We start from the raw sequence: 20,322 nt of genomic DNA, 5'->3' as shown, positions 1-20,322 counted from the left end.
GATATCTTGCTGTTGCCCCAGTCACAGAGATTCTGTGGCTATGGTTCCACAGGACCGGTCCCTTCCTGTACCCGAGAAGATCATAGATTGGGTAGATATTGGGGTGGACCTATACAAATCTGTGCATGTAGGACAGGGTAGTAGCTAAGTTGGTCATGCTGGGCCTGCACAAGGAAGCCCCCACGATGAGAGGCAGGGGCAGCTTTTCACCCATTGAAAGTAGTGCTCCCACACCTATGCTACCATCTGTGCTACCTTGATGCAGCTGGCAAGGGGCAGGGTCAGTTTTCCCAAGTGAGGGAGCCAGCAAATGGTAGGGCCAGCTCTCCTGAACCCAGGCCACCCTGAACCAAAACTCCTATGAAGGGCAGGGCAGCTCTCCCAGGGCTGGCAAGGGGCAGGGACAGCTCTCCTGTGCCCAGCTACTAGGCCCCTCTACTTTCTTTTTTGTTTTGACCCTCTACTTTCTTGATCACTGTTCTGCACATCTACTTTGGTAGAGATGAAAACAAAACTATTTTGTATTTTATAAATAGCAATTCTCTTACTTTCTCCCCTACACAGAGTGTATAAATGTCCACATCATGTTTTTGCACTATAATGATTTTCTGTGTCTTAAAACTTTTGTTTCCAATGACTATGAATGCCTTGTGGAAACTGTGAATTATTCATTGACAGTGTTGCTAACTCCCTTCCTCTTGAAAACCATGAAGAATAATGAAAGCCAGACCCTTCTGAGTGTCTCACCTGCAAATCTAATACAGAGGAAACACGCTGAACTACCAGAGTTATTTGTTATTTTAGATCTTTATTTTGCATTTTGCTATTTACATGTTTTTATTTCTGTATATTTTTCATTACAGAAGTATAATTTTCTGCTTTATGTTTCATTTTCTTTAAGTCAGGACTGGTCAAGGTCTTTTTCTCACAAGAATGTCAATTAATGAGTTCAATGTGGGCACCGGGTTATCCAGTGAGGCTCTGCTACTTTGTGACTTTTGCAGGTCAGACCACCCAGGTGACCCAGCTATTGGTCATTCTATTTTCTTGCTTTTCACTCTCTTGGCCTAATACTACTGCTGAAGATCTGTATGTATGTGATTTTACCATAGTTCATCTGCTTGCAGAATGTTATTGACTTAGTTGACACTGGAAGAATCCTCTAGTATTATCTAAAGTCATCTACTATAGTACTGTGTAAAATTCTGGTGCCTTTACCTTTGCTGATGAATACTGATTCCAGGGATACAGTCTGGCATGTTGGTGAGTGCAAATTCTGACCCAGTTCCACATAGATGACCCTGACAAGTTGGCATATTTAATTATTTAAGTATATCAGATAGATACTTTAACATCATTCTCCCTCTCTTGAAAGCCCAACACTGATAATGTAGATTTCATATTAATCACAGGATATTATACAGCAAACACAAACAGTTTTGCTAGAAGAAGTTATAATTACCTTGGATGTTGGGTTGTGGAATAGCTAGAAAGTCCCTGCTTTAGGAACCACAGGGTATCATGCAAATGGAGTGCTTAGTGAATGCATTCAGTAGTTAATAGCTTGAAGGTGTAGCTGCTGTATATACAGAGTAAGGAACCCTCATTAGGAATGGTCACAATCTCAGCAAAACTTGCTTTTAAGTATGCTAAGAACTTGCAGCCTTGATATTAACAAGGATGATACAAATTGTAAGAATACATCTGATGAACTCCATTAAGACCCAACAGATTGTTCTTTCTGTAGATACCTCACAGGGCAAATAAAACTGGGCAGGAAATGCATCATACATTTCTTCAATAAAATGACACTGTGGAAAGACATACAGCTGGTATCCTGCTCAGTTAGGGATTCTAGGATAAAAGATAAGGGGAAGGCAAGACAGGATAGCGTAGTAAAGGGGGTTTGCTCCATCCCAGATTCAGTAAGGCTCTTCCTTCTGTCCAAGCTCTTAGACTAGCTGAACCTCAGGAGCACTGTTCAGATGCTCTGCACTTCCACAACTACTTGGTGTTGGGGGACATTGTAAAGGAGACACAGGCAGCCAGATAGAGAGGCTTTGCCTACATAACTGGAGGGGGACTGGGGACAGCTGGAATCAGGCTTGACAATGGATGACACACCACACACAGAACACAAGGGGAGACTTGGCAACTTTCAAGTAAGAAAGACCGCAGCCATGGGAAAACCAGAAGATTCAAGTTTCTGAAAAGTTGTCATTGCCAAATCTCCACAGCACTTCTGACACTTAACCTCACAGAGTATGAATTGCAGTAGAGTTTAACTGCTCTCATTGCAGCACAATAGGGCAAAATAGTCTTTAGGGTATTATACATCTAGCTATGTGGATATTTACAACTGGCCTGTCTGACCTTCCTCTGCTGTCCCTTTGTTCCCACTACTCTTTGTAACTTTACTCCAACGATGTGTTCAATACTTCAAGATTGTAGGGCTCCAAATCCATGAGCACAGCCAATGAATGCTCAGATTCCAGATGAGAGCTTTCTGGTCTCCCTTTAATCTGGACACCTTTGTTCTGGGTTCCTAAACAAAAGAGGCAATCTTACACATTTTAGTAGTAACTTCCTTGTTTTGAGTTGTCTTATAAGTATGTGTGAGTGTGTGTGTGTCTGTTTGTGAGTGCGTATGTCTGGCTATGCCTATAAACATAAGTAGAAGTGTGAATGCTTCTGATGTGAATGTATGCATATGTGATAGTGTAGGTATGTGTGGCTGGGTGTGTATGTGTAAGAGTCTGGAACTGCATATATGTATGGAGAAGAGAAGGAACAATACACTGGGACCATCTAGTCAGTACTTGGGCCTTTTCACTTATACTTCTCTGACTCTTTCCTTGAATTGAGTTAAAGTCATAAATGTTCAAATTCCAAATTGAGGGTAGAGTTTGGGGCTTACTCAAGCAGCCAACAGCTGTCCTAGGATGAGCTACAAATGTACTTCTCCAATAGGCCTACCACCACAGTTCTTGTCCACAGCCATCTCAGGAACCTTTGATTCTTATAATGCTGTTGCTGGCACCCAACATTATGGGCACATCCTTTCACTGCATGCTTGTCTATAGCTGCAACAAATCCTCCTCTGTGTCAGGATCACATAGTGAGTAGGGTAAAGGAATGAATTTTAAAATTATAAACAACCTCTTCTTCAATTCTCTGAATGTGTACACCATTGCCCACACATTATTTCTATTCCCAGTTAAATTTTTGGTACTTTTCTGCACCAAAAAAGTGCTCAGCACACCCAGTTTATCCCATGGATCAATTACTCAATTATTCGGTAGCTCCAAGGCACTAACATTACCACTTCTTAGTACTATGTTCACTTCCCCTGGGTCTTCTGTCCAGGACACAGCAGAGATGGGTAGAGGAAGTGTGAGGAGTTGATGGAAGCCAATAGACCCTGCTCCCTGGCTCCCTAGAACTGGAAAGAAAACAGTCAGTCAATCTAAACAAGACTCTTGCCACTGTGTCAAAACAGGTCACCAGAGTCCTGATGTTTCTACAAGAACCTCCAACAGGGAATACATGTGGTTTTTGATGTATGTCCTTTTACATCAACTAAATTTGATAAACACAGGTATACAGACATACACTTTCTAGAAATGTACACAGAATGCATTCACCAGTGCTAATATAAGTACACATGTACACAACTCACACTCTAATAGAGCTGCATACACATAAATTATTCATCCACACAATGTAGATATGCATTCATACATACTAACATAGATTTACAGTACTGTAGTGCTATTAAACTTCTCAAATGGTTGTATGGCACATAGACTAACTTGGATGCATGCACACTCATCCCCAGGGATACATAGAAACATACAAACACAGAAGTATAGTTAAAGAAGTGGGGTATAGGGCTGAAGGAGAGGTTGCCTATAAAAGAAGGGGGAACATAGATTGAGTGCTTGGAAAAGCTCTCTCATGACCTCCATCAATAATCTGGTACTTCCTGGAAAGTTGGTGTGCAGGCTCATCCTACTCTCATGAGGAGTCCTGTTGAGAGGACAGGGCCATATTCTCCACTTGCTTAGTTCATGGTCAGTGGCTGCTCAGTAGCCTCTTCCTACATAGCTGCTCTAGGTGCTGTCCATGAGCTTGGTAGCCTGACAGGTAGATTCTTTAGGGATGTCCTTTTGAGCAAAGGAAAGGGGCAGTAGGGGAAGTGCATCAGTTGACAGTTGGGCAAACAAGGAGAAAGAACAAGCATCCATAAGCATGGCACACAAGCTCCACTTTTTCCTTGGAACACTGGGGACAAGGTGCTGTGTCTTCCCTGGCTCACAGGGCTCCTGTGAGGATCCAACGATGTGATGGGTCAGGGAGCTCGTTGACACTTACTATGCACTAGACAAACAGAAAGGATTAGTATATAGATTCACAATAGTTGTCCATATGCTATTCTAGACTGATCATGAAATAGCAAGTCTGATCTTTCTCAACTAATGCTTATTCACCAAGTGCTTCTATTGTAACTAGTAATCAACTCAGCAAGTGTTAGAAAGCTAACTCTTAACTGAACAGAAGTAGTAAGTCCCTACTGTCAGGCAATGTGAAGCAGAAATACAGGCAAGAGGAGGTCTAGTAACTTGAAAGGGAACAGCTGAACATGTAAAAATTCCAGCCTGACATCACCACCCATGATCACCACCCATGTTCTCCATACCCCTGTTGGAAGCATGCATTCTTACTTACCCTGCTATATCTCTTTGCAGTCCCTCCCACCTGCACTTCCAACTCCTGTACCACAACTCCATACTCAAAGTACAAGGCACTTGCAAATGGTTCCCAGATCTCCTCTTGTCAGAAAATCTAAGCCATGTTTAGCCACTTCTCTGTATACCCCGGGCCAGCTTGGCTTGACTTCTCCCAAAGCCCTTTTTAACAGGTGAACAAGGTGCATGATACCCAGGAAGAAGAAAAAATGATGCAAAAGCAATTTCAACACACTCAGGGGACTAAAATTAAAGCTCCCAGGCTCAGATTCTCCTCATTCCTCATCCTGGCTCTTCTCTGTCCTCTAAACACTTCCAAGGGCCTTTCTAGGCTGATGGGCTTTTTAAAGTGTTTAAAAGGTAAGAATCTTCTAGCAGGAGGAAATCGATGTGCAATTTATCTTCAAGTCTTCCTCAATCCCTTGCCCTCTGGCTAAATGTTCTCTCTATCTCCTCCCCACCTCATAATAAAGAAAAGGACCCAACTGATTTGAGTACACTAACAACTACCAAATATAACGAAAAAAGGGAAGAGGGAGAAACAAAACCAAAGAAACTGTATGAAGGAAACACATCATAGTCTCTCTGCTGCTGTGGGGTATGGGAAACTAATAGATGTGGTACAACCAGTAAACCACATTGAACAACCCAAAGGAAAGAGGGAAGAGGAAACGGGACCACCTATCAACCTTAGGGACCCAGTCAGGGTTAAAGAGCTGGAAAGAGAACCCTTCATTGAAAGAGCACCCAGGGGTTGGGGGGCAACTCTCCTCAGACTCTGAGCTACTGTCCTTCTCTTGGTCACAGGCCATGAGCTCCTCATCAGTAAGGCTCCAGATACTGTCAGCATCCCCCTTGTGTAGTTCATCAAGGCCAAGCCAGCTGCTCTTGATACTGATGTCATCCTGTAAGCTCTCAATCTTATCAAGGTCCCAACTTGCTTCTTGCACACACCTCTGGCCACTGTGGAGCATGAACCTTCCACCGGGGTTGCTGTCATGGCCATGACTCTCATCAGACTTTAGGCTCTCTTCGGAGTCTTCATCACCATGGAGCTCAGAATGGTTGTGAATTTTGATGGGGATAATGCTGTCATTAGTGAGGAAGCCATGAAAGTGAATGGTATAGTCATGCAGTGTTTGCTGAGAGGTGGAGGGCTGACCATTCAGGTTTTCTCCAGCGACCAAATGGGCCTGGCTTGAGTTAGAAGAGAGTGGGCTGAGGCTTTCTGAGGTAGCGATCTGGGCTTGCTCTGAGGTTAACACCAAGGATCCAAGACTTTCCGGGCTTGCCAGATGAGCCTGCATGGGGCTGTCAGGAAGGGGCCCAACTCTGTCTTCCATTCTGTCTTCCACATTAATCAGGCCATCCTTGGAGGAAATAATGGAGAAGTTGATTAGTTTCATATTACCTAGTGGGCATAAATTCAGGAAGTGAAAAAAGAGGGAACTTTCCTGATTAGTACTTGCAATGCTACTGTTGATGTCTTTGATAACCTGTTGGATTCTATGGCATGCTCAAAAGGATTGAGAAACTAGACCAGGAAGTTGCTTTAGCATGCAGAGAATGTCATAGCTGCAGCCAAGTAACTGTCTCTGGGGGGCAGTTGTGATCTCAGGAGTGACGTGCGCTACATGTGGGCTTCTCAGGTAGGGTGAGGCTGGGATTTCTGCAAAGGAGTAGTGTTGCTGGGCATTCATGTATATCCCAAAGCAAAAGACCCAGTATGTTCTCAGGTATCTGAAGTGCCAGTGAAGGAAAAATTTGAAGGCCAGCTTCTCTGGTATCTGACTCCCTGGGCCTCATTTTTCCTTTTTGTTTCATCACTTGCTCTAGAAGCCCACAAAATGGAGCAAATTTGCCTCAAAGATCTAGAGAAATCAAGTTTTCTGACTTTTCTTGCTTTGTGATATCAAATAATGATCATCTATAAATGAGTGTGAACATGGCTGTCATATATAAGTAATGTATGAGGATTAAAGCAACTATAAAATGTGAAAGGGTCAAGTGTTAAGCCTAGCTTGAGGAGGTGATCAGGGAAATCTGGCTGTCAGTCAAAATGTCAAACCTGCACATTTTCCACTACCACTTCTTGGTAGCGGTATCGGGCAACAACTCTCCTGGGTTTCTTGCATCTCCTGCGATTGCGCCGAGATTCTTGACTGAAGAAAAGGTAGTTGATGTAGATGTACTCCAGCAGGGACAGGAACACGAAGAACAGGCACACAAGGATGTAGACGTCAATGGCTTTGATACAGGAAATACGGGGGAGTTTATCCCGCATATGTGAGTCGATAGTGGTCAGGACGAGAATAGAGGTTAGGCCTATGGACAACATAGTACAGGTTTAGTATCCCTTGATAAGTGCAGTTTTAGCAAGCCACCGTGTCTACACTCCAAAGGAGGTGAGCAGAGGCCATCTCTGGGGTAGAGGCTTTGCCCATGTCCTCTCCTTGTTCCTTTCTCCCTGTGCTTCACCAGTTGATTGCTGTGGATCAAGTTCAAATTCCTAGCCATGGTTTAAGTACTTTACATTTTCAGTTTTATACAAGTCTTCTTTTAGTATCTTAAGAGGGTTTCTAAACCTTAAAATATCACACATATAGCTGTATTTGTGTACCTAAAGGAAAAGATAGAGCAATTTGCCCCACAGAAGGCAAAAACAAACCAAGAAGCCCAATATCCTAGGCTGTTCTTGCTTAAAACATTTCTTGCCTCCCCCAAACTTAGATCCGAAGTTCAAGGTCTTCCCAGTTCTGCCTTTACTCTTTTTCTAAGCAGAATGACTCAAGTTTATTCCTGAGATGGTGATAGAGAGGACTTACCAATTGTCACCCTGGCTGCAGAAGAATCATAGTTCATCCAAAATGATACCCAGGAGAGAATGGTGGTGAGGACTGTGGGCCAATAGACCTGCACAAGGTAACTGTGAACTTCCCTCTGAACCTGGAACTTCACTATCAGGCGCATGTAGGAGCCTGTAAGAACACACAGTGGTGTCAGAACCATGTGGCACAGCAAGTCAGCTCTAACCTCCTTCTGCCTCACTCATTCCACATGAGATGTTTCTCAGGCTGTAAGCAGATGGAGAATGAGAGACCAACCCTGTGAGGAGCAGGAATCATTTCCAGCTGTAGAGTATTGTCAACCTGCTAAAGCCTTCCATATTTATTTTCTATCTGTAGGGTTGAGTCATTAGCCACTAGGGCTTTGTCAATGGGGGGAGATGTTTTCAGAATAAGGAACGTGAAAGCAGGGAGCCAACTATAAGGATCAAAGGTAGATGTCCCAAGAGTTTGTAGTAGTGTAAAGGGGACAAGAAATGGGAGAGAAAGAGGGGATCTGACCCACCTGTGTAGAAATACACCTCCTTGCTAGTAATTGTCTTCCCCAAGTAGGTGAATCGAGGGATGTGCAGCTCATCAGTAATGTGGATGGCATTCTCATCTTCCCAGGATAATACAATGTCTTCGATGGTATAGCCATCTGGAAGGTGAAACAAATAATTAATCTGGTACTTGGAATATGTGGAGGCACTTTGTGTGTTTTCTGTGTGTGAAAATGGGGGAATTCTGAATACCTGCAAAGGGAGGGCTCCCACATTGGAGGTTTTTTAGGCAGGAAGGAATGTGTAGCAAAAATGTTATGAACTTTTACCCATGAATATGTATAGCTTTTCAGTTGAATTACCTACACCCTAAAGGCCACCTACTCCCAGATGCCAGATGTATACAGCTATCTGTTAATTTATTGTGTAGCTATAATTCATCTACTATGTATCTGCTGCTTCTGTGCATGTTTGGGAAGAGATATGGGAATGCAGAGCAGAAGAGTTGTGCTGTTCCTGTCAGTGTCAACTCTACTCATGCTCTCCTGACTACAGCAGCCCCACTTAGGAGAAATACATACAGCTCTCCACCTCCAGCTTGCAGGCTTGCTTGTCCATAGGGAACTTTTGCAGATCCAGAGAACAGGCTGCTGTTGTGGTAAGTCTGCCAAAAAAAAACCAAAAAGGAAAGGAAAAATGATTCAAGTTTATTCCTAAGGATTCTGCAGGATGGGGAGGCAAGAGTTAGGTGGGAGATTGACCCATGTGTATGGAGTTTTGGAAAAGGCGAGAAAGAGAGATAAAATTGGAATTTGATAAAGAATCACAAGATTTGTGAGAGCTGAAACAAAAAGCAGATATATGTCATGCCGGAAAAAACACGGAATGGGAAGGGCGTTTGAGGAAACAATACAGAGACAGAAAGACTTGTGCACGTAAAAGTATCAGCAAGACTGTTGAGAGAACATCGCGTGCTACGTGTAAGGTACTGAGGCTGCATAGCCACAGGGGAAGGCAGGTATGTGGTGTGCAAGTATAGATGTGGGCAATGATCCAGGCCCACCTCTGACCATATCTACATCTGTGTCAGTAGTGGGGCCTATGTGGCACCAAGAGGTAGAAAGATGTCAATAGGCACAAAATGGGTCCTTGGAGGACCCAGACAGTGCTGACAGTAGTTACAACCAGAAGAAACATCAAGTTTCTATGTTGTGCACCAAGAGAGGAATCTGGGATAATGGCCTTGGAGGAGCCAGGGAGGTGATGTGTTTGAAAGTGACATAAAGAAAAAAAGCTCTCTACTGCTTCATATCCGTCCCATCTGTTCTGCTTCCTTTCCTGTCTGCTAACTTAGCTTAGTCCTTGTCAATCCTTGTAGGAGTTTCATTTTGGGGACTGGACAGTGGGTAGTATGTATATGTGTGTGGACTTTCCTCTTTTTTTTTTCAAAAGTGAGTTTCCCAAGTATTATCCATCAGTCAATGCCTCCTTTGCTTTAAATAAGAGTGAGTGATTATTGATCAGTTTCAGGTAAGCACTGGTGTTCAATGACTTCATGGGAATGTGGAAAGAGGAAGAAGGAAGGAAGGAAGGAAGGAGGGAGGGAGGGAGGGAGGGAGGAAGGGAGAGAGAGCACCCCAGAGTAAGAGAAACCCAACGTCAAATAAGCCATGGTAGCTACCACCAGGAAACTTTTTCTGACCTAAGATGACCTCTCAGCTTGCCTTTACTGACAATCTGAGCTGAAACTGTGAAGTTAACTTGGTGACTGTTCTGTTGCAAAAAGATAAGTGGAGACCCCCAGTGTGCATGTATTCTGTGTGTAAAGAGATCAGGAACTCAGAAGCCCCCCAGCTCCCCTCTTTTATAGCCCTAGCTCCCCATTTCTCCTGACACCTTGCATGGTGCAAACATAAGGAAGGGGGGAGAGGTGGAGCACCTTCTTCACGGCAAATGCTTTAGCATTCATCAGTCTCCCTGCTTCATGGCATGGGGAATAAAGAATACAGCACACACAAGAAAAAATGAAGGAACAAGTCTTTTGGTCCAGGGAATCGGTATTTCTTTTTTAAAAATCTATATGATAATTACACAAAAATTAATGGAAACCCTATTTTCTTTCACAAATGTTAGGCAACATTGTAAATTCCTTTCCTTATTGTCACAAAAGAAAGTAACACTGTTCCCAGTGTGCTCAGATTCCTTAATACAACCTCCCATTAAAGGACATATTTGGAAGAGCAGAAGTTGGCTACAGCATCTAAACTGGGACCTCATGCTTTCCACCAGTCGGTTACCCAGCATGGGACATTTTAAGAATTTCTTGAAGAGGGAGACATTTGAATCAAGAAGTGGAAAAAGCATGTGAAAATGTGCAAAGTTTTGACTCACAGAAAAAAGAAAGGGCTACTGCAGAGAGGAGTAGCAGAAGCCAAAGTGTGGGGACAGGGCAGCCTAGGAAGCCTGTGGCAAACTCTGAAAGTGTATTTGCACACAAGGCAGATCTAGAAAGCAGCAATCTCCCCTATATATTCCTTCTAATGTATTTGTGAGATACACAGTAGGTAGAAGGAAGCTTGCTGGAACAGCCCAAGACTCTTACATGAACTCACCGGATGCCGTATCGCACTGTCCCATCTGGGTGAAGCTGAAACACACGGTTCTCCACAGTTACATCATGAACAAAGGCATTTTTGCTATTCACAAAGTAGCAGTCAGGGACCCACAGCTTCTCATGCATACGATAGTCCAGAGTCAGGTTCAGGTTAGTTTCATAGTATGCTAAGCGTGTATCCTTCCAGGTCTGATGCAAAAACATGGTGATTGTATAGTCCTGGGGAGAGATAAGGAAATGACAGCTGTCAGGTTGGTTGTCTAGCTCTCTGTCTTCTGTATACATAGATCATATGTGCACACACACACATATTATATGAAACATACCATACAGATGGGTGGTGCATAAACATAAACATGTTTAAGAAAGAACAGAAAAATGAAGTTGCTATAATACATACCTAGGTTAAGAAACAGAATGTCACCAACAACTTGCAAGTTCCAACATGTCGTTTTCAAAGGACATTTCCCACACCCAGCATAAATACTCACTATTCAAGATTTTATGACAGTATTTCCCATGCTTCAGGTTGGAGTTTCATTGTCACCATGTGTATTTTTAGAAACACAGTGCTTATTTGGATTTCTTTTTGGAATGTTATCTAATCGAACCAAACTGTATGTCTGTAACCTGTTCCTCAACCCCTCAATATTGTATTTGCAAGGCCCATTAAAGTTGCTGTGTGTAACTATAATTTGATCTCTTGTATTCCTGGAGAATATTTCCAGATATGGACACAATGTATATAACCTTGGAAAAAGCACCATACATGCCCAAACCAGGAAGAAATAACAATGGCAAAGCAAAAGTGGCTTTTCGCATCCCTGCAAAAGTTGAGAACAGGTGACACTTCACCAACATTGGCAGCATCTTACTCCTGTTTTGGGCAATCTGATATGTACATGGTGGGCTCTCACTGTGAGGTTATTTTGCTGATTACTAACAAGGTCGAACATTTTTCTCATATGTTCATCAACTACTTAGAATTCTTCACAAAAGTACAATTCTCATTCGTATTTGCTGATACTCTTTGATTGCTTTAAAATATTCTTATCAGTCCTCAGGCATTATGCATATTTTGAATACCAGCCCTGTGTTGCAAATATCTCTGTTTACTCTGAATTACCTTTTCACTCACCAAAGTGGCTTTGTTTTGTAAAACTGAAGTTTCAGAAGTTTCGGCTATACAGAATTGCCTACATCAAATACCAATATTTGTTTTTATGATTTGGAATTTGTGTGTCTTATGAAGTAAACCTTTACAGTACAAAGATAGTGTGCTAGTAGCACTTTTAAAAGCTTCATAGATTTCCTTTTGAGTTTGTAATGTACATATAACTTAATTTTGGGATATGCTGTGATGTAGACCTTCAATTGACCTTTTTCTATTCCAGAGGGCTGTCATGTGACTTCTGTCATAGGTCAGGACACTTAGAGTTGGCTTATGACTATTCTTCTTGCCCCTTGTCTCCAGCATCATGATTAGAACCTATAGACTTACCATATTTATTTCTGAGATCTGTTCAATACTGGAGACATAGATAGATACGGACACAGGCACAGGGGCACCTACAATACAGGAAGACACAATCACATGAACATTTGGATAAAGTTTAAGAGTATGTACTTATTAGAGGCAGGCAGTGGTGGCACATGCCTTTAATCCCAGCACTCGGGAGGCGGAGACAGGCGGATCACTGTGAGTTCAAAACCAGCCTGGTCTACAAGAGGACAGCCTCCAAAGCCACAGAGAAACTGTCTTAAAAACAAAACAAAACAAAAAAAGAATATCTACTTAGAACCAGTTGTCTAGGCTAAAACTAGTTTTGATGTTTGCTGGTTGTGTGATCTTGAGTAACTCATCTAATCTCTCTGAGCCTGAGCTTCCTCATGGGTCATTTGGGGATAAATGCTATCATAGTTAATGAAGGTCAAATGCTTAGAGCAAGGCCTGGCTCATGTTATGCTGAAAGGAAGGTATAAGGTGAACATAAAAGGAAAATATGAAACGAAGCACTCTGTGGTAAATGTTTTCTGATAAAGAGCTGAAACTCAGCTAGGAACAAGGGCTGAGATTCATGTTTCTGGGTGAGTGAAGGTGAGCATGTCCATGTTTGCTAGCAAATTTGGCATTGTGTTCATATTCATGTGAATGTGTCCATATGTGTGTGTGAGCATGTCAGTGCATGAGTGAGTGTGTGGGCATGTTATGTGATCCAGTGTGTTGTGTAGGAGGACAACATATGAGAGAATTCAAGCACGAGTGTAAAATGAGGATATTTATCCTGAGGTGGCATATGTGTGACTGAATGTTGTGTGAAGGAATGTGTAGGAATGTGTGAGCATGTTTGTTTCAGTTTGTTATGTGGAAATACTCTTCAAGCACACACAAGCATGTATGTGAAAGTATGGTGTGAGTACAGTTGTATGTGAATGAATGTGTGATCTTGTATGCTCATATGTAGGTGTCTGTGAGCCTGTGTGTATGGATGAACTTGTATTCATGTGTGAATGTACTTATAGGGCAGTGAACACATGAGCATGTGAATGAGTATGAGTATGTTTTTACAGAAATATGAGTGGATGTGATAGTTTGTATTATAGTATGTCCTTTGAATGTGTGATAATGTTTCTGGGTGAATGAACGTATGCACATGTCTGTGTGTGTGTGTGTGTGTGTGTGCGCGCGCGCGCACACGCACACATCTGTTTGAGTATGTGTAGTGGATTTAATATGTGTTAGTATCTCTGTGAGTCTATCATATGGTGGTGATATGTGTACAGGTCGATGTGTGAGTGAATGAGGATGCTCACCTGTGTCAGTATGAGCATGCTTGTGTATTGTGTGAATGTCTTCATGTTTATATATATGAAAAAATGTTAGCATTCTCACATGTGAGTAAATGCAAAAGTATGTGTGTATCTTAACATGCATGTGCATATTATTGAATATGTACTCCCTTTCAGCTTGTCAGTGAATCTGAGTGTATGTGAACATATTTGTGTGAGAGAATATGGATTTTATTTAATGTAATTATGGTCATGTGTGATGCTGTAAGCATGTATATGTAAGGATGTTAATGTGTATAAGCAAATTTGCTGGTGTGTTTGGGTATGTGGGCATATTTGAATGCATCAATAGGTACCAAGTTTGTCTGTGCATGAATGTATCAATGTTTGTCCATATGTGGGAATGAATTAGGAAGTATGTTCATGTAAGTAAATATAAGTGTGAGTGAATTGTGTGGTTGGATATAACAAATGTGATAATGTATAACATGACACAATTTATAGTTATATTTGCATATATGAATATGTTTGTGTATTAATATGTTACTGTATAGTAAAGTATGAGTGAATTTTTAAGTATACATATGTGCACACTCATATTTATATATACATGTGAACACATGTGACTGCTGCTGATTTGTCAATGGGTCAGAATATTTATGTGTATATGTATGAGCATATTAATCTTTGCTCTTATGTATGAATGTATTTGGGTGTTTGTATGTGGACATAATTGACTAAGTATGAGCATATTTGTGTTGAGTGAATGTGCGATCAAATGTATTCATATATAGGTATGTTTGTGAACTTGTCTGTGTGTATAGATGTATTTTCCTGCATGTGTTTTCAAGGCAATAAACATGAGAGCATGTTGATAAGTATGAATGTGTTCATGTAAATGTCTAATTGTGTGAGCTAATGTATGTATTTATGTGGGCAAATTAATTTTGTGATTATGTGTGCTGTGCATGATCAAGTATGTTGCTTATATATATATTATATGCATGTGTGTGTATGGCCATTTGCATGTATATTAATGTGTGAATTTAGGTCATGTTTGTGTGTGTGTGTTAATGGGTGAATTTCCATGAGGGTATCATCCTTGTGTGTGTCTATGTGAATGAATTCATGAGTGTGCTCATGTGAATGAATACTGTGTGATGGTGACTTGATTAATGTGCAACTGTGACTGAGTGAGTAATTCTATATCAGTTTTCTGCTTCCTGTTTTTTTACCCCTTAGGCCTGTGTATTTTCAGTTTCCATTGGCGAGACTCAAATATGACCATGGTTGTGAAAACAGTAAGCTGTTAGGTACTATGGAGAAATACAATTTACTATTCTCTCATCAGTTTGCACCAAAGTCTATTACATCATACTGCTGCTAGGGAAATATGTGCAAGTGTGATGCTTGCAATTCAGCTTGCTGATTTCACTGCAGGTTGATTGCCTAGAAGCTGAACTGAAGAGAGGAAAATGTGTTATTTCAAATCCAGCGCTTCAAAGAGCAAAGTGCTCTGGGGAATAAGTATATGAATGGCACCTGAGAAGTAAATGGGGTTCTTTTAGGGCACATCTCAGACTCTAGCACTCAGGGCTATTGTGAAAAGCCCCAGGAAAATGCTATGTAGTGACAGAGCTACCTAGACACACTGTGTTTGACTGCTGCCTTTCAGACTGCTTTCCTTATACTTTTAGCAGATGGAAGCTGAGTTAGTAGGCAATAAGCCCCAGAAAGTCCCAGAGAGGCCTACATTTCAGTCCCTTTCTCCAAGACCTGATTGCCCACGCCTTCCACCAACTTAGTGCTGTCTTTCTTATGTGGAATGCTGTAGAACTGAAGGGACAGGACAGAAGCCTGCCAAAGGACTCTTAGCATAAGGGGGACTGGGTACTGAAATGCAGTGTATATTTTCCATGCCTAGCCATGATTTGGCACAGGAACACAACCAGATGAAGGGGACATTGTTCTGATTTCTCTACCTAAAAAGGGGCCACCTTACAAACTAGCTAAGGTAGCCCATGACAAAAACACCTTATGCCTTCCTTTACTGTACAATGTTTGATGTCTCTGACATGTTCCTGTGTGTGTCACACACACACAGACACACACACACACACAGAGAGAGAGAGAGAGAGAGAGAGAGAGAGAGAGAGAGAGAGAGAGAGAGAGAGAGAGAGAGAGAGAGAGAGAGAGAGAGAGTCAGGAACATTCCTATGTGTGAAGATTAAGACCTAAGACTATTTTCCATCTTAAATATACAGCGGACTCTGTCTATTAGGAGACTATACAGGGAGCCTTGGGTTTCCTAAACCCTGGATGTTCTAGCGTAGCTGTCTCATCATTGGGTCTTCTACCATATTTCTCTCATGTAATAGTACCCTTACAACCTATATAGTGTTGCCTTCTGTTTAAATGGCAGGTGGTCCTAATATCTTTGTGCCCCCTCTCTACTGCCTCTATCTGTTTGGCAAAATCAATGTAGGGGTCCATATTTTATCAGATGTGACAGCCTGGTATGATCATAATACTTGGTATAACATGAAAGATGGTGGCGAGGGGCCTTAGGTCTACTGTGGACCAACTGTGTTGGCCAATACGCAGAGGTGCACTCTTGCCTCTGTTCTCTTCTTTTAGTCATGGATACTGCATGGATGACAGCCTGTGCCTGAGACAGTGGGGGGTGTGTGCTCATTACATGCAGATTGCTATTGTTTGGCCTTTGCTGACAAATATTAGAGTCAGAAGGAGACAATAAATAAATAAATAAATAAATGAATAAAATATTTCTTGGAACTTGGTACAAACGATTCACAACTAGTATCATGTAAGGAGTATTTACTGTACTTTACCACCTGAATTTCTATATTCCTTCTTCCCTCGAGGATCCACATGGAAAAGGTATCACCACTATGGCCTCAGTAGTGGAAGGTATTAGGTACCTTCTGCTTTTTCCAACCTGATATCCCATGCATGCTCAGTTTGGAGCCCTTGGCTTGTGCCTTCTGCCATTTTTGTAGTGGAGGAAATCTCCTTGGTTTTCAAGGTAGCACAGTATTTCTAGAAGATGGTTACATATGAGCACAAATGTGATTACTCATTAGACTGTGTTCCATTCTACAGGAAGCTGTCTGTGTTGTAGATCCTTTTGCTGTCTTTGAGCTGAAAATTAATGAACCCCAATTTAAAGCACTTCTTCTTTAGTCTGTCCTTGGTTTGGGCAGGCAGAATCTAGAAAGTACCCATTGGCTTTTTGGAGGCGTATGTACCAGTTTCCTTGTCATTTTTCATCTTTGTGTTGTTGGGACTTTATTTGTTAGTGGCCATCAGTTTGAGTTTTATGAAGAACACATGTAGAACAGTATGCTAGATGGACTGAATATGGTGGGAGCTGAAAACCTGGGAAAGCAGGATATCATGGAAAGGTCCCAGGCCTAGGTGGCTTAGGCAAGAGAGGCAGAGAAGACCATGGCCTCAATTCTGAATTCTCTGAATTACTTAAGGATTGCAACGCCTTTGGAAGGGAGTAAGGAGGGAAAGAAAGTCTCTGGCATAGAAACATTGGTACAAAGATGTGAGGTACATTCCAGGAAGAGAGCAGGCCTGAGCTTGGGAGTCTGGGGTGCTCCCTTGCAGGGTTTGGCAGACTCAAGAAGGTAGGATGGGGGATAGAGGTATAGTTTGGTTAGCTTACAGGATGGAACTTGCTCGATTCTATCTCTGGTGTCTGGGTTTGGCTTACCTCCAAAATTTGGTCTCAGTCGGACATCATATGTTGACAGCACCCTGTCCAAAATCTTTTGAACTACAGCTTCATTTGCACAACTTTTGCTGAAACAGAGAAGCCATGAGTAAATGCTGGTTGACTTGTGGCCCACTGGCCTCTAGCTGGTTTGTCAGAGTCATCACTGCTCCTGTACATATGCAAACATGTCCAGTTATGTATCTGTGCTGTCTCCCTCCCTTCTTCCCGTTTCATCCCACAGTGAGTCAGCCAGAAGCACAGCAATGATGCAGACTCTTTCCCCCTCCCTCTCCCCCTCCCCCTTCACAGCTTTAATCCAGAGGGTGGGGCCCAAGGACTGGATCCCTGTTACCAGGGAATGGTGGCTGGAGAGGAAAGTGCTCCACAGGAGAGAAGGCAAGGTGGGCAGATGAGACCCTCAGAAAACTGCATCTTTTTTGTTCTCTGAGAAACTATACCTTGAGGTGTCCCTGGGGTACCTCATTGCCCCAGGAAGTCAGCTCCCACTGGCAAATGTTCCTCATCTGAGCTGAGCTCATGCTTTTTTAGCTCAAAGACCCATTTCTTCTATCTGGTCAACTTTGTGCTTGAGACTTGGCATACGACATATGACGCAGAAAGAGAGAGGTGGGGGCAGGGAGAAAGTGTCTTTGGAATGTAGCAGAGATTTATGACCCTCATTGCTGGGATTCAGAGCTGCCTTCGAAAATATCCATCTCACTCACTCCACATGTGCTTTCAGTCTGGAGGTTGCTTAGGTGAGCACAGGTAATTGAAGCCATCTCAGTTGCATAGAGCTAGTCTTTCCAGAGATCTCTGAGATGCTCATTGAATTCATCTAGGCATTCAATCCCCAAAGGGCTTTTAAATGAGGACAGGCCCCAGGCATCACTATAACTGTGACTGTTTGGATCTTTGATGCATTGTTCCTGCAATCTCTGTCTCTGTCTCTTTTTGTGTGTATCTCCCTCTCTGTCCCTCCATCTCTCCTTCACCCCCCAACCCCCGTGTGTGACGCAGTCTGGTATATTGGGTTGAGAGCACTGCAGGGTTGCCTGTTGGAACCTTGCCCAGCTTAACCACTCCCCCTTTCTGAATACATGTTTATTTCTAGTTTGCTACTTAAAATTATTCCTCATTTCCCTCAATCATAAAATTTAATTTTGTAACATTTCAAAGTATGCGCATAAATTATTTCCAAATTAAAGAAATGCATTCTTGTCTGTTTCTGTCCACAGAATTTCCCATGTACCAGCACTCCAGATCTGTAGCCACCACAAGTACACATTTGTGTGTGTGTGTGTGTCATCTACATGTCAAGGATGACAGATTACCTCTTCGGATACTGTCAGACCTAAACAAACTTTAAATCAAACAGAGAGAAAAACCGAAATCTTCAAATGTTTTCACAGGAGTAAGCACAAAAGCTTACCCCTCTTAAGCCAGAAGGTTATGCCATTTAAAGCTACCAGTTACACAGTTATTCATTTCTATCTGCTGTATCTGAAACACACACACACACACACACACACACACACACACACACAGAGAGAGAGAAAGAGAGAGAGAGAGAGAGAGAGAGAGAGAGAGAGAGAGAGAGAGAGAGAGAGAGAGAGAGCTTCAGCTTCAGCAAATGGGCTAAAACCCCTTACTCAAACAGGTGTCTTTTCTGCCCATTCATACCCATTAGTCCCATGGACATCAGAGAACACAGCTGGGAAAAGCTGCCAGGGACCTCAGTCCTTGAAGATGATCAGGTAGACTCTGGGGTGAGGATGCTCCGTGCCCCAAGGCTTGGGCTGATGATAGGCATGGTATTCACGCAGCAGTAACAGGTGGGTTGAAGCTAGGAGTTATCATTTCACGGCTGTTCCCATACCCCCTTTATCCCCTAGGCAAGCTCGGGTCCGAATTCCCTGCACCCAGCCCACTCTGTCCAAGAGGCCAAAACCTGCTTATCCCTGTCCCTTTCATGCTCAGCTAGGCTGGGCTGCTTACCAGTTGAAGAGATCCAGGATGACTTCAGGCATGCTGGGGGAGAGCTCGAAGTGGAATTTCGGGGTTGGACTGGGGTCCTTGCTCTCTGCGAGCCAAGTCCTGATGAGCAGCAGGAGTGCGGCTGCTCGCAGCATGCCTCGGATGCCCATGGCTGCGGTGCTCTGGGAACCGCAGCGGACAGCTGGAAAAGCAGACAGGGTTAGGGTGGGAGTCAGTCAGTCAGTACAGGGAAAGGGGGACGGGACTGCTAGCCCTTCAGCCGAATCGCGACCCTAAGGAGAGACCTGAAGGGAGCAGGGAGTGTGGGGTCCTTCTGGAGTCCACAGCTGGGAAGAACAGCCTCTGCAGCAGCTCTCCCCAACCCGACGCAGAGGTCCACAGGCCTGGCTGCTGAGAGGTGCGCTCCCTCTGCTATCACTCAGGGCTGAGACTGGGTGGTGATGGGGCAGGGCCAACGGTTGGCTCCACCCACTCCGAGGGCAGTATCGGCAGAGCCAATCCAGCGGGTGCCAGGAGCCACACAAAAAGGCGCGCGCTCCCCCCCCCCGGCCCCTTCAGACCTCTGCAGTCATCCCCGGACCAGCACCAGTCACCAGGTCCAGTCATGCCAGAGGGTGGAGATTACTGCGTAGACTGGACGTAGGGGCGTCTGGTTCTGGGCCTCTTTGCAGAAACGATGTGTTTCTTTTCTTTTTAAAATTTTTTAAAAATTAGAAACAAGTTTGCTTCACATGTCAAACCCAGCTCCCTCTCACACCCCCTTTCAACCCTCCCTCAACCCCTCCTCCAATCCTCACTCCATTCTCCAAGGAGGGTGAGGCCCTTCATGGGCTTAGGCCCTCCCCCATGTGTCCAGGAGGAGACAGCATCCTACCACGTGAAATGGGCTCCCAAAGTCCATCTGGATGACAGGGCTAAATGCTGATTTATTGTCTGAGACCCCAAAGGATGCTGAGGCCTCCTCACTGACACCCATGTTCAGGGGGTCTGGGTAAGTCCCATGCTAGCCTCTCAGTCATCAGTCTGGGGTCCATGAACTCCCCCTTGTTCAGGTCAGGTGTTTCTGTGGGTCCCCCCCAAGTCATAACCCCATTGTTCA

At 43.3% G+C, this 20,322-nt stretch overlaps 1 protein-coding gene across 2 annotated transcripts; it reads right to left on the bottom strand.

The window, feature by feature from the left end:
- Nucleotides 1-788: 788 nt before the first annotated feature.
- Nucleotides 789-19,666, bottom strand: Gabrq (gamma-aminobutyric acid type A receptor subunit theta). Of its 2 annotated transcripts, XM_005087664.4 has the most exons (11): nt 19,508-19,663; nt 19,224-19,404; nt 17,223-17,311; nt 12,192-12,259; nt 10,689-10,909; nt 8,658-8,740; nt 8,100-8,234; nt 7,574-7,726; nt 6,817-7,073; nt 5,703-6,118; nt 789-4,380 (listed from the first exon to the last, which is right to left on the bottom strand). In XM_005087664.4, exons 2-11 carry the CDS (start codon nt 19,370-19,372, stop codon nt 4,374-4,376), a joined length of 1,578 nt encoding a protein of 525 aa, XP_005087721.2. In that variant the 5' UTR covers nt 19,373-19,404; nt 19,508-19,663; the 3' UTR covers nt 789-4,373. The 2 variants fall into 2 exon arrangements, with proteins under 2 accessions (XP_005087721.2, XP_012981869.1); XM_013126415.3 differs by having other exon boundaries at nt 789-6,118; nt 19,508-19,666.
- Between the last annotated feature and the right edge of the window lie 656 nt (nt 19,667-20,322).

The sequence above is a fragment of the Mesocricetus auratus genome, unplaced genomic scaffold (genome assembly GCF_017639785.1).
Source record: "Mesocricetus auratus isolate SY011 unplaced genomic scaffold, BCM_Maur_2.0 Super-Scaffold_100003, whole genome shotgun sequence".
Taxonomy (NCBI): domain Eukaryota; kingdom Metazoa; phylum Chordata; class Mammalia; order Rodentia; family Cricetidae; genus Mesocricetus; species Mesocricetus auratus.
This window is presented reverse-complemented; position numbering and strand designations above follow the sequence as displayed.

Excerpts from the sequence above, each read along its gene's own strand:
- Gabrq (XM_013126415.3), bottom strand. The coding sequence starts at position 19,372 with ATGGGCATCCGAGGCATGCTGCGAGCAGCCGCACTCCTGCTGCTCATC. Across the intron at positions 7,727-8,099 it reads GGAGGTGTATTTCTACACAG|GCTCCTACATGCGCCTGATA; the intron begins GTGGGTCAGATC and ends GTGTTCTTACAG. Across the intron at positions 6,119-6,816 it reads TGGTAGTGGAAAATGTGCAG|GATGGCCTGATTAATGTGGA; the intron begins GTTTGACATTTT and ends ATTTCCTCCAAG.